This window comes from Episyrphus balteatus, chromosome 2, assembly GCF_945859705.1.
Source record: "Episyrphus balteatus chromosome 2, idEpiBalt1.1, whole genome shotgun sequence".
Taxonomy (NCBI): domain Eukaryota; kingdom Metazoa; phylum Arthropoda; class Insecta; order Diptera; family Syrphidae; genus Episyrphus; species Episyrphus balteatus.
In genome coordinates this window covers 20,274,207-20,288,807 of record NC_079135.1, presented here as the reverse complement: position 1 = coordinate 20,288,807, position 14,601 = coordinate 20,274,207, and the positions used below count along the sequence as shown (strand labels likewise).

At 35.2% G+C, this 14,601-nt stretch overlaps 2 protein-coding genes across 2 annotated transcripts; both read right to left on the bottom strand.

Annotated features, from left to right (window-relative positions):
* Nucleotides 1-6,152: 6,152 nt before the first annotated feature.
* On the bottom strand, nt 6,153-8,383 carry LOC129909790 (uncharacterized). The gene is made up of 2 exons (XM_055986866.1): nt 6,315-8,383; nt 6,153-6,216 (listed from the first exon to the last, which is right to left on the bottom strand). The coding sequence occupies exon 1, from the start codon at nt 8,378-8,380 to the stop codon at nt 6,506-6,508; it is 1,875 nt and encodes a 624-aa protein (XP_055842841.1). The 5' UTR covers nt 8,381-8,383; the 3' UTR covers nt 6,153-6,216; nt 6,315-6,505.
* A 276-nt stretch (nt 8,384-8,659) lies between these two features.
* On the bottom strand, nt 8,660-13,284 carry LOC129909789 (uncharacterized). Its single transcript, XM_055986865.1, has 2 exons — nt 13,120-13,284; nt 8,660-13,021 (listed from the first exon to the last, which is right to left on the bottom strand). Exon 2 carries the CDS (start codon nt 12,302-12,304, stop codon nt 8,660-8,662), a length of 3,645 nt encoding a protein of 1,214 aa, XP_055842840.1. The 5' UTR covers nt 12,305-13,021; nt 13,120-13,284.
* Nucleotides 13,285-14,601: the final 1,317 nt, after the last annotated feature.

Below are 14,601 nucleotides of genomic sequence, written 5' to 3'. Positions count from 1 at the left end.
ATTTTTTTTAGAAAATTTCTCTCCTGGCTAAAAAAAAATATATATATAGGTACATATAAAAGTACGAAAATAAATTGTTACCTTTTTTTGTGAAACCATTGCATCAGCTTTATTTAAACAAAATCTGCAAAATATTAAATTATTGGAAATTAAATGATCTTTAAAAACTGTCATGGGTATTTCTTCAATAAAAGTTGTAAAAAAAAATTATATCCCTTAAAAATATTTTTTCTTGAAAAAGTACATCTATTTTCAAGTATAACTTTCTTATTTTCATTTTTACAAAAAAAAAAATTACCTTAATCAACATTGTAGAGAAATAAATTATCTACAAAACCTCCATTAACAATTTTTTTATGGGACTTATGGTTCGATAAAAGACAGTTTACACCACTTTTTCCAAAATGAAAAAAAAAAGATTTTATACTCAAATTAACCTCCCCTACACATAAAAAAAAAAAAAAATCTTGTCCTACCCAAAATGCAAGGTTCGGTCAAATTTTTTTAACATTTCAATAGAATATTTGGTTTGATCATTTCCTACAGAAACAAAAATCATGAACTTTCACGGTTTAAGTTTTTGATTCTAGCTGCTCTTTTTTTTCCTAAATAGTCCTCATCAATTCGAAACTTGTAAAAAAATTAATTAATATAGAAAGCAATGGTAGTTTTTTGGTTTGAGTTCTGGAAATATGAGGGCTACTAGGAAAACGAAAGAGTTGAGCAGCGAACTTGATTAAGTGTACATTTCTATATGAGTTTGTTTTTACCTATAAATTGTATTTTAAAGACAAGTAATACCAATCGATTCTTTGAATCCCTGTTGGTTATAAAAATTCTTCAAGTTCAACTAAAGGAGTGGGATTGGTCCCCTTAAAATAGTTATAACTCCAGCTAATAAACTTTGCGTTAACACACACAAGTTGATCTTGTTTATAGTGAAAATCTTCAATTTAAATTTCCATTTATGATAACAATTTTCATGATTATTAATAAAGATTTTATCAAATTCATTTGTAAGAGATTTAACCAGAACCACTTTGCTATTGAAAAAAAAAAAAAAAAAATTCGATACAAATTTCTTCCAATTTTGTTTAAACCTTAACGTTTTAAAATCAATCACCATTAATCATCATTAATTTATCTCAAACATCACAACCACCATAAAAGAAAAAAAAATTTAAAAATAAATTGCTTCAGCTTAATATTTCACTTCGTAATAAAATATTTTTTTTTTGATGATTTTGTATCTTTTTCTTTTTACTAATTAAAGACAAAAAAAAAAAAATAATCTAAAAATTGATTTTTAGCGAGAAAAAATATTTCTACTGACTGGAAGAAGATACTGGACCCCGCATATCGCCATTAAAGAAGACTCAAATTTTATCCAAATATGTACACTTTCTTCATCATCTTTTATTTCTACTTTTTCATTTTTTCAATTTTCTCTCTCTCTGTCATTTTCTTTGACTGCGAGTTTTGAAGAAAATTCTTTCAAAAGAATACTCCGCAGCAATGTTCAACAAGAAATGAAATTAAAGGCCGGTTAAGTATAGAAAAAGACTTCAAAAAACTAGTTAAATCTCATTTGCATTTTTAATTAATGCCTTAAGTGCCTCTGTAATTAAAAAAAAAGGAGACAAACTTAATGCGGACGTTCGTTGATGGTGCGACGATGCTGCTGATGATGATGGTGAATGGGTAAAATGGGGTTGCGATGAGTTGGTAACAGGCTTCTACTAGTGCGCCATAAAAGAAAGCTGGATACTGATGATTATGACATGACAAAGATGATGAAAATGATGCGATTTTTAATCCTCCCCTCAACCCCTTTTATTCGTCAAATGCAACAGGTCCACCCCATCATCGTCAGTAGCATTAGCGTAGACTCTTAAAACCGACCACACTATACAGAGCTTAACACAAGTCTCGCATTGAAAAGAGTAAAGTTTTAGCCGTTTTAAAATGCCCCATGAATTGAAATTAGCCCATAGACGAAACGACAAGACTCGACGACGCCACTTCTTGTTCTTCTTTGAGACTATGGCTATAAGCACAATGATGATGATGACGATGTTGCTGGTCATGGTCATATAAAGGATTTTAGAAACTTCCACTCTGTCGCTTTCGTCGACACTCCCATTTTCTTTTTGGTCCTTCATTCCAGATCAAAGCTAATAAAATTCACCCTCAATAAAAGATGTTCATGGCTTTTACCAGTTAAATTAAATTACCACTAACAGCGAGTATAAGAAAACAGACGAAGAAGAAGAAAAAAAATTGTACCCACAAGTGGGATCAATTAACGAGAGAGGTAAACAGCCCCCAGAGGATGGATGTTGCCATTGTATGATTATTCTGCTCCGCCCTCTCCATTTATTGTGCGTCACAATTTTGTCTGAAGTAGCGTTGTTGGAGCTGCCATGGCTGTTACCCAAAGATGGCACACAGAAAAGAGTCCTTGTTTCTTCTTCTAAATATATATTTTTTTTTCTTTTCTGTTGAATTTTCGTGTAAAAATGTGAATGAGGTTTTTTACGCTTAACATCGTCGAAAGTTAATTTTGTTTACTTGTTTTTTTGCTTCTTATTGTTTCATTTGCCGTGGGAGTCATTATAAGCGAAAACGGAAGTCTATTGTAGAACCTTAAGATGGCTGGCGGAAATAGCCTGGTGTAAGGTTTTAAAGTAGTCTTAATTTTTGTTTGTTGTTGAAAAAAAAGTTAGAAAAGTAAGAAGTAAACAACAACAAGAAAATTAAAAAAAAAAAAAAACTAAATATTCTCAAGGAGTTTTAGCGTGACTTTTGAGTCTTTTTTTTAGAAGGAATTTGTTGCAATTCATTTAAGAAAATTGAGTCCATTTGGTCTTAGGTACCATCTAAAGCAATTAAGGTTAAGTGTCTTAATTTTTAAAGTCATCTAAAGATATTGATCGGGAAAGTTTCTTTGTTTTTTTTTTTTTTTTTAATGGTTGAAGGAGGTTATCCTAATTGTGTCATAGTTTTAAGAATAATTATATAGTTTGATAACATTAATAGAAAAATTAGGACAAACAAGCAATCAGATTTGGAATTTCCGTTTTTGCACTTTTGAATTACGATATCAAATTATTATGATAATTATATTATTTGGTTTTATTTCTTTGATTGAGGATTATAAATTGGTAATTTGGTTGAAAAAAAAAATATTTTTCTTAGCTTCGAAAAAAATAAATAAAATTATTAATATTATTTCAATTTTGAGTTTAAAAAATGAACTTCAGTTTTTTTTTTAAATTTCTACCTAATATTTTTTTTTGAAAATTTTTGAAAATTTTTTGGTAGGTATAAGAAACAAAAGGCTTCAAAGATTTTCCAAAGTTAATTAAAAATTTTATGTTACACTAGAAAATTTGTGGCATATTTGGTTTGGATGTTTTTGTAGTATTAAAAAAAAAAAAAAGATTTTACACCGAAAGTACCTATGTGAAAGTGTGCCGAATTTGACCTATGTATATTTCTTTGTTCAAAGGTCAGATTTAAAATTTAAAACGATATTTAGTGTTCCGATTTGTAAGCAAAATAAAAAAGTTGGAAAAAATAGGAATTAGGCCCCCTGAAATAAAATTATGGATTTGAGTTCCCGTTGGATCTGTCAAAATTTATATGTACCCCTATTATACATTATGTTATACTTGGCATCCTTCTTGGGCTCGAGTTACAGAAATTGACTGTTTTGGAGATATCAATGACAGAATGTCTCGTTTTTAGGATCGTTGAATCAGAATCTTATATTATTTGAATACACATTTGAAGGTCGAATTGGAAGCTTACATATGTCGAAAATATGAACAATTCTGACAAATTAAAAATGGATGTTTTTGTAAATAACCAAGTTTATATGCAAGAAAATATGTTGCGTAAAAGATGTCTAGCTAAAACCTGGCCTTTTTTTTAGAGTTTTGTCCGAAAAACTTTGGTCAAACTTTTCACCACGCAGTGACGGGAGCAAAAAGTGAATATACTGAAAAATGGGTTTTTACGTATCTGGCTTAGTTTCAATGATTAAAGTAATAAAGTTTTATTGATGCAGATTTTTGTTTTTTGTATTTCTTCTCAAAAACTTTCTTAATCTAGTTAGTTCTTCGATGGACCACCACCCACCACCACCGGCTTGAGTGCTCTAAGTTCACCTTTTATGAGCATTTTTGTCATTAAGCTTGACGAAGAGCTACTATCTATCTTTTTTTTTTTCATTTTACACAACAAAAACCACTAAAATTTTGTATACAATTATTTTATTTTAATTCCATGAACACTTTAAAGACTACCGCATCAATTTTCAAAAGCACCATAGGTAATAAAAACTCTTTTTTTTTTCTGACGAATTGAATTCATGAATTTCGGTACCAAATCCTTTTGAAAATCAAATCCTTGAATTTTAAATTAACTCACTTTCATTTATGAAATATTTAATTAATATTATTTATTATTTCGTAATGAAAACAATTACCTATTTTGCTTTTTTATGTTTTTTTTTTGTTTTAAAAGTTCTAAAAACTGTTTAAACACATTATTTTAATGCTTTGAATACTTTGATTTAATAAGTTTCTATCTTAAAATAACTAAAACATAATAACAATAAATGTTTTGACAAATTTCAATTATTGCTTACCACTTCTTCATTTTTACCTAATTAGCTTAAATTAAATGTATATACAATGTATATTATACCTACATACTGCCGTAGTAACAATTGTAATTCCACTTAAGCCCAAAAAGCCACGAGTATATTGTGAATCAGAGATAATTTCAAAAGATACAATAAATTAAACGCAAGTTTAATTAGTCTGGTGGTTATTCTGTATTGCCACACACAGCCACAGCATCAGCTGGCTATAATTGAAATTAAGTTTCCATGGAACCGCAGAGATGACAATGATGGTATAATTCTCCTTAAAAACCTTAATGCACTACTTTGGTTGGATGAACTTGTTCTTTAAATTTTCTTGCAAGAAATTTTATATATTTTTTGAATCACTGAAAGCTAAAAACAGTAGTTTTTGAAAATAAAAAAAAAATAAAAATGTCATAAAACCATTTTTGGGAATATATTTCTATAGCTTAGGCCAAAATAGGGACAAAATTTCATCACTTTCGATTAAAATCTCGATTTCATATATTTTCACGATTCCAAAATATGCCCTCCAGTCTTTCTAAAATTCAAGTTAAAACAATGTCTCTAACGAAGTGTTCTGACTTTATTATAGACGTCACTATAGTTACTCCCAATAGTCTGCTGAAAATCAGTATTCGACAAAATTTCTCTCTTTGTTAACTCACTTGCGAAAGCAACCCACTTCCCTCAAATATAGTGCATATTTTTGTCACTCTCTCCATTCCAACAGCAGCAGCAGCTCTCGAAAGTCATTCTGGCCATAGAGTTCAATTCAAGCAAAAACCTCTCTTAAACTCTGAAATAAATTCCTGAAACGACAACACAGAGAATGCCTAAGTTCAGAACCGAGTTCGGCTTACAAAAAGTATATGAAGTGCAATTTTAAACCATTACTTTACCACCAGAATTCCTGAACAGCTAAGCAAACAAAACAGAGTAAAAGTGAGAATGCAAGCATCGACGTTGTCATCGTTGTCGGCCATATCGTGTATAGACATCGAGAGTGTTTATTAATTTAGAGTCGATGCAAATTTTTACAGCATCTAGAGAGGCTTTTTCATATACGCACGCACTCAACATTGCATACGCATAGCATATAGCCGGTAGCATCCTGCATCTCTGTTATCTGAACAATCTGCATGTGCGTAAATTTGTAGACATATCCTTCTATATGTATGTTAGGCAACTTTTTATGGTCATCTCGCTTCTGTGTAGTAGTTAAAGAGGATGGGGATTCGTGTTTTAGTGACAAGGAAACTAAACGTTCAGGAGAGAAGGACATTATTTGCATCTGAGGAAAAATTTGTACAGTCAAAAGTGAAATGTACAGTGTTCAATGATACGGTCTCAATTCGACTATAAAGTTGGATTCTTTGACTTGTTAAGTATCAGTGGGATAGTTTTTTTTATTTAAAAAACATTTAAAAAAAAAGAAAGAAAATCGACAAAATTATTAGAAAAATGTGTACTGAAATTAAAACACTTGCAGTATCAATGTTGCGACTGCCCGTGGTAATAAATTGTTAGATTTCTCTTTTTTGGATAAGAAACTTTTATTCCTAAAATATAGGTATAATATATATTCATAATTCAATATAATTCATAATTTTATACTATATTAAATACTTTAAAATTATTATACTTAAGATTTTCTTACAATTTAGTGTGTTTTTTACGGTGCGCAACTATGGCGGTGGTGAAGAAGAAAGAATGACTCGTGGCAAAAATAGTGAAATCCGGAAACAAGATGGCGGCGGTCAACTTTTTTTGACAATTGCCAGCAGCTTAGCTTCTAGCCGCACAATAGGCGTTGCCAGGTTTGGCAACACTGCCCCCTGGTAAGCTGGTTCATGAAACTGGCTTTCCATCATCGCCAAACCTGCCAACATCTAGAATAGCTAACCTGGCTGTTGGTCTGGTGTAGACACCGTTTTGTGTTTTTACGACCGCACTTCTTACTATGCCATCTTTACCAGGGTTGGTTTTGATAATGAGGCCTTTGGGCCAAGTGTTTCTTGGGCAAGCTGGGTCGACTATTATTACGACATCACCAACGCTTACTGATTTAGGTGTTGAGAACCATTTTGTTCTTTTAGTTAGGTCTGGTAGATATTCGTCCACCCATCGTTGCCAAAATCGGTTAGCATATTGCTCGCTGATGTGCCAATTCTTTCGGAGTATAGCTGAATCATCCGTAATCTCTCCTGCCAGTTTGTCACCGTTGGATGTTCCCAACAAAAAATGATTCGGGGTCAATGCTTCGTCTTCATCGCTATTTATTGGAACATAAGTAAGGGGTCGTGTATTTATTATTTTCTCTACCTCAGACATCATTGTACCTAAAAGCTCATCGGAAGGGTTTCTTGTGGGGGATATATGACTAAGAGTAACTTTTACGGAACGAACCAATCGTTCCCAACTCCCCCCCATGTGTGGTGATAACGGTGGATTAAAATTCCACTTAAGATTTGGTCTAACGAAGGCGGTAGCTATTTTATCGATGTCGATCTTATTCACTGCTTCTTTTAGTTCTACGCTTGCACCTCGAAAGTTAGTCCCATTATCACTAAATATTTCGAGCGGCCAACCTCTTCTTGCAATGAAACGTTTGATAGCCATTATGCAAGAGTCTGCAGATAAGCTCGAAGCTATTTCGATGTGCACAGCTCGCACTGTAAGGCAAGTTATTAACACCCCCCAGCGTTTTTCTGAACGTCTCCCAATTTTTGCATAGAGTGGTCCAAAATAGTCTATCCCTATAAAGGAAAATGGTCTTGTAAAGGTTTGAAGTCGTGCGTGTGGTAGGTCGCCCATAAGCGGGGGCTCGGGGGTGCACCGGTTGTTCATACAATGTTGACATTTGGAAATTATACTTCTCAATAAGACGCGAAGTTTAGGTATATAGAATCTCTGGCGGATTTCGTTAATGACTGTTTCGTTATTCTTGTGACAGAATCGTTCGTGGCAGTCGAAAACAATTAGACGGGTTATGCTGTGTTCTCTTGGTAAAATTATAGGACGTTTTGTGCACAGAGGTACTCCCGATACTGCATCTATCCGTCCTCTCATTCGCAAGACGTCTTTGTCGTCCAGATATGGAGAAAGTTTGTAGATTGGACTCGATGTGCAGACGACAGTTATTTGGGTTTTGCTATATTTCAAAGTAGCAATTTCTTCAGAAAATAATTCACTTTGACACATCCTCATTAAATAACATTCTGCTTCTGCCAAGTGAACTGCTCGTATAGTGACGCCAAACTTCTCTACTTTCAAAATTCTTTCTCGAATAAATCTGATTGCTTGCGCCATGGTTCGCAGAAGTCTATTCCAGCTACTGAACCTTGAAACGTTTATTTGAAAGTCTGCTTTTTCTTCCTGATGTAGATGAACGTGTCTCATTTCTTCAGTTACCGGTTCTAAGTTAACAGGTTTCCCTGGCCATTCATTGCACGAATCGTACAAAAACCGTGGTCCGCTATACCATCGGCTCTGAGAATGGAATTCGCATTTGTTATTCCATTTTGTGGCTTCATCTGCCACATTTTCTTTACTGGGCAGCCATCTCCAGTTCGTTGTCTCTGTCTCTTCTAGGATTCCTCCTACTCTGAATGCAACGAACTGTTTGTACTTACGGTGGTCTGAGTTGATCCAGCTAAGGACTGTTCGGGAATCTGACCAAAAGTATTTTTCTGATATTTCGATTGAGTGACCCTCTGTTATCATCCGTGCTAGTTTCGTACCCAAAACGGCTGCCTCCAGCTCTAGTCTCGGGATCGATATTGACTTTAATGGTGCAACTTTTGTTTTAGAGCAAACCAGAGAACATTCGATAGCTCCGCCCTTTGAAACTCGAAAGTACCCGACTGCTGAATATGCCTTCTCGCTAGCATCTACGAATATATGGAGCTGCAAAGAATAGTTTCCCTTAAACGACAATTTCAAAGTGTATGGTCTTTGGATAGCGATTCCTTTGATGGATGGTATAAAGCTTTTCCACGTGCACTATTTTTCATAATGTTGAGGTAGAATTTTCTGATCCCATTCAATGCCTGAGCTCCAGACCTCTTGCAAAAGGATTTTAAGAAATATTAGAAAATTCGCTATTAATCCCAATGGGTCGAATATGGACATGAGTACTCTAAGCATCTCCCTCTTGGTAGGCCAAGCATTTTCAAGCAAAAGGTTATATTTCAAATTGTGCGTTCTTATTGCGAAGGAAAACGAATCAGATCTAGGGGACCACCACAATCCAAGAATTTTTTCGGAACCGGGAAGAATTTGTTGACTACCTTCAAAATGATCGTAATTTGCTGCTCTCTCTTTGACGCTTACGAGTACCTTTGCCGAGTTCGACATAAAATTGCGTATATAGAACCCTGCTTCGTTATGTATAACTATTACCTCTTTTGCCAATTGTATTGCTTCTTCCTCGGAGTCTACACTGTCGAGGTAGTCATCGACATAGTGTCTTTCGGTAATGCCCTGTACAGCGCGGGGATACTTGGCTTTAAATTTATTTGCATTCAGATTCTTAACGAACTGGGCACAAAAGGGTGAGCATGTTGAACCGAACGTCATAACTTGCATGATATACTCTTCAACTCTATTTGTAGTCTTGTTTCGCCATAGGAAGCGTTGGGCGTGTTGATCGCTTTGTCTTATGTTCACCTGGTGAAACATCTCTTTTATGTCGGCGCATATTGCGATTCTGCGCTCTCTGAATTTAAAAAGGACCGATGGTAGAGAAGGAACAATGTCTGGACCAGAAAAGAGCATTGAATTTAATGAGATGTTACCCACGCATGCAGCCGCATCCCATACCATTCTCACCTTTTCAGGCTTATTAGGATTTGTGACCGGAAAAACTGGAAGATACCAAACTGGTGAAATTTCGCTTCGGAGCTCTTTTTTTGTAAGTTTTCTAGCGTATTGTTTTCTGACGTATTCTTCGATTTGTGCATTCAACTTATTATACAATTCTACGTCTTTGGACATTTTCTTCTCAAGGCATATCAGTCGGCGCTCAGCCATTTGGCGGCTATCGGGCATTTCTTTGTTGTCCAACTTCCATAAGAGCGGAACAACGTAGTGTTTTGCTTCTCGATATATGCTCTTCTCAAGAATTGATATTGCCGCTTCGTCATCATGTGATCGTATAGTCTTCATTGTGTTTAGCCCCATGGTATCTATGGCAATGTAGTTCTTAAAGAGTTCACTCAAGTTCTTGTCTTCATTTTGTTGGCATTCACAAATATGAAAGTTGGCAAAGCTTTGACGGCGATTGCATGGTTTATCATCGCGTGTACATGGGCCATAAATACTCCAGCCCAGTCGAGTTTTAGATGCTATTGGCTGGTTTTCCTTTCCCTCTTTCGATCGCAGAGGTACACATAGCTTCCATTGATCTAATCCAATAAGTAAACGAGGTTTTGCTTCGAAATATGTTTTTATAGGGAGGCCATTTAGATATGGGTATTTGTTTGATAATCGTTCTACGTCAACGGATTGGTTTGGGAGGTCGAGATGACTCACCGTTCGTAGGTTTATTTTATATCTTTTATCAGTAGAAGAAGATGAGATTTCTAACTTTATTTTCTGCGAGCCATTTTCTGTGCGATGCGTGTTTGACGTCCACTTCAAGTATAACGGTTGCAACTCTCCTTCAGCATTCAATTCTCTTGCGAGGTCTTCATCAATAAGCGATATTGACGAGCCATCGTCTAGGAAAGCGAAAGTTTTTATTTCTTTATTGTTATTGTAGAGTACGACTGGAACTATTTTGAAGAGAATGCTTGTATAGTAGTTTTTATGAAATAGATTTGTTTGCTGGCTAACTGTCATCTGTTCTCTATGGTCATTTGCAGCATTATGGAGCATTTTATGGTGTTTGTAAATGCAGCCGTTTATGCCGCACGCTTTGTCTATGTAGCATCTTTTTCTTCCGTGAGCTCGGAGACAGGTTCTGCAAATCGAAGACCGTTTAACAGCATCCCATCTTTCTTTGAGGTTCATATTTGCGAATTCCTCACAATGCTCTACAGTTCTGCAATCCTGTTGGCAAATAAGGCAGTTAAGTTCATTTGTACTTGAAGATTTTTGATGAATGTTTAGCAGTGCTCTAGATGAACTCTTCCCTGGTTTATTTATTGCCTTAATGCTATTTAGTGGAGTAACTATGGAAGCAGAATACGCCTTATCTGCCAACCATGAACTATAAACCGAGATATCGACGTCGCTTACGGTTCTAGAGTAGTGTCCCCAATCCAAACGAAGGATCGGTGGTAGTTTATCTACAAGTTCTCTTAGCAGGCTTGGGTCGGCCAGATGTTTGTGTAAACCTGTTGCCATCATAACACCACATATATTTTCAATTGTCAGAGAAAACTTAATTATCGATTGAAGCTTATCTTCTCGTATTGGTGGCTCATTACGCATTTTATCAACTAAGCTGTCAATGATGACATCGGAGCGGCCATATAAACGAGTAAGGGTGTTAATGACTCCAGGAACTTGATCCGGAATGAACAATCTGAATTTAACATTTTCCAAAGCTTCACCTTTTAAACAACTTTGCAGTCTCTGAAGATTGTCCGAGTTTGTATATCCACACGCAAGCGTTGTACTGTTGTACCAGCTGATAAACATTGGCCAATCCTCTGGGCGACCACTAAAAAGAACTTGTCCCTTGACCATTACATGTCGTGCTGCCATTTGCGCCTTTGTAGGTACGAACTCCTCAGTACGCATAACCGGCATAAAATAGTTAGATGCTGTCGCGTTATTGACTGTTGCATTGTCTAAAGGGGATGCTGTGTCAGCCGTCTTTGTGGCTGGGTTACTGTAAGAGGTGTAAGTGTTTGTCAATTTTGTAGATTGAATCGGTGGGTTCATTGAAAGACTACACGATGCATATGGGTTTGTATGGAGCATTGGAACACTGTATGTAAGAGAATTAGACCCACTTGTAGTATTGGATGTGACAGTCAAGGTCGCATTCGCTGTTGCTTTGGTCAAATTACCATGTTGGTATGTAACGTTGGTATTAGGGACGGTTCCAGACTCTGGTCGTATAGTTGATTGATTAATTAAATGCACAGTTGTGGACTTAGGCCTTCCAGCGTGTGACACTGGAGTTGAGCCACGCTCGTGAGCGAAAGCATTTGGTTTTTTATTTCCATTCTCTATATGGCTTTCCCCGGTGTCGCTATCAGACGTATCGATTTCTAATTGGCGTAACATTGTATACTTTTTTTCGATGTACTCTTGATCCCTCTGCTCTTTTAAGCGTCTTTCCTCTTCTAATTGTTCGAGGATAAGTGCACGTTGTTTCACCATTGATGCTCTACGTTTATTAGAAGTCATTGGACGTGATTTATTAACACCAGACATACTATCTTGATCGTTTGCATTAGGATCAACAGGTTCATTTGTTTGGGAAGCTAATTCGGGGTTCGGCAGTGGTGCACCTCCGGGGTTTTCGGTGCTCAATTGTATACATTTAGGACAGTACCAATCTTTGTCCTCAATGTCCGCGTTCGCACCTACACATTCGAAATGGTGCCAGTCGTTACAACTATCGCACTGGACCATATCTTCATTATCGGCGTTGGTACATGACTTACAATTAAATTCTTCTTTATCCCCCATTTTTCTTTACGATATAAAAATGTATATAGGTACTGAGCTTTTATAAAGGTACGCAGAGGTAGAGGATTATAATAAAAATACTACGTTTTCTACTTGGACTTACCTTATGTTCTTGATAACTTCGTTGATTAGCATTGACGTCGGAGGCGATGAAGGATTTGATGCTGGCGGTGATTCACTCGGTGCTTGCGTTGAACACTCGTTGCTGGCGGTGAAGGAATCGTTGCAATAGGCGTTAGCGTCTGGGGCAATGTAAGATTCGATGCTTGCGATGATTCACTCGTTGCTTGCGATGAATACTCGTTGCTGAGGGAATCGATGCTTGTGACGTTGGCTGGATTGGTTTGATGCTGGGCGCTAGTCCAACTTCGTTTTATACAAACGAAGGCTAGCGATTCTTGGAAAATTGGTGTTGGATGGCGTGCGCTAATCCAACTTCCTTTTTATAAACGAAGGCTAGCTATTCTGTTGGTATACGGAGCTTGCTAATCCAACTTTGTTTTTACAAACAAAGGATAGCAATTCTTGGAAAAACTGTTGAATGAAGGAGCTTGCTAATCCAATTTCGTTATTACAAACGAAGGCTAGCGATTCCCAAGGTAACAAGCGAATCCAACTTCTATCGTTTGGTCTCCATAAATTGAATAAAAGAATGTTGCGACTGCCCGTGGTAATAAATTGTTAGATTTCTCTTTTTTGGATAAGAAACTTTTATTCCTAAAATATAGGTATAATATATATTCATAATTCAATATAATTCATAATTTTATACTATATTAAATACTTTAAAATTATTATACTTAAGATTTTCTTACAATTTAGTGTGTTTTTTACGGTGCGCAACTATGGCGGTGGTGAAGAAGAAAGAATGACTCGTGGCAAAAATAGTGAAATCCGGAAACAAGATGGCGGCGGTCAACTTTTTTTGACAATTGCCAGCAGCTTAGCTTCTAGCCGCACAATAGGCGTTGCCAGGTTTGGCAACAATCAACTCAATTCAAAAATCATCATTCAAAAGGATTCTTGAAAGTTTATGCAAAGCTGTATAATTGCATGATTAAAAAAGTGTTTTTTTTGCTTGACAAAATCTGTTAATTTCTATAAAAAAAAAAGGAAAAATATTTTGAAGATAAAAACGCAATATCAACAAACAAAAATAATAAATTTATAGTAATACGTTTTTGCTCTCAGATCGAAAATTAAAATACGAGCTTTCCACTTTTGGCTATCATTTATTAGAAATAACTGTGTTTTAAGCGAAATGACTCATTTCGACAGTATTTCAATAATTTATTTACTGTTAGAAGAGGTTCGTATGAACTGAGTCCTAAAAAAATTTCTTTCTTTTATTTTCTGTTTTTTTTTTAATTCCGTCTGATTTTTCTTATTTAACAACTCCACGCAAGGAACTTTGGTGTATAAAATACGTAGACTAAGTGTAGTTCTAATTTTTAAGCAGCTTATGATGGTCTAGCAGCGTTATCCTAAATTGAAGACACCACAAAAAATATTTTTTTTTTTTTTATAATCAGTTTTTGATGACAAACTACGAGTGAATAGTTTCCGCAAATAACGAAAAATTATATCACCAAATATTTATAATTGAAACTCTTTAATGCTATAAAGGTACTTAATAGGTAATAATTCATTATTTTTTTTTTTCAAAACTTTGATTTTGTAAATTGAATTTTCAAAAACTAGTTATTTAAACGGCTTCATTAGAAAATATAATAAACAACAAAGTTTTTGGCTTAGCAAAAACGTATAGCACGTTATTGTTGGTGTAATCGTTGATTTTTAATAATTTGTATTTCCAAATTAAGTCAATTTTTTTTAGAAAATTGCCCTCCCGGCTAATTTTTTTTTCTTGTCTTGACCCAACCCACACGCTCTTGCTTTTTTGTATATTCCTTCTAAATCATCTTGTATATCGTTCCTCTCAATGGTTGCTAGCCCGAAATCCACGTTCTATAGGTTTGGCTTTCATACCTCTGGTTTTTCATAACTTTGGTTTTTCATAACATCGGTTTTTCATAACTTTGACGCACATAACTCTGTCGTGCATAACTCCGTCACTATTTCCCACATGATTATGACCGATGAAAATTTTTAAAAATTTGTCACTAATTCTTTAACTAGAACGCTAAAAACTAATTTTGTTTTATTTTTTTCTGTACAGTACAATATTATTTAGGTTGTGTAAAACATGATGCCACTACGATTTTTTTTTAAGAGGCAAATTCAAAAACATTGATGACGATAGAGGAGACCACGACCTACTGTAGGGGAGAGTGGGG

Bases quoted from the DNA above. Each gene is read 5' to 3' on its own strand.
- LOC129909790 (XM_055986866.1), bottom strand. From the start codon at position 8,380: ATGATAACAGAGGGTCACTCAATCGAAATATCAGAAAAATACTTTTGG.
- LOC129909789 (XM_055986865.1), bottom strand. From the start codon at position 12,304: ATGGGGGATAAAGAAGAATTTAATTGTAAGTCATGTACCAACGCCGAT.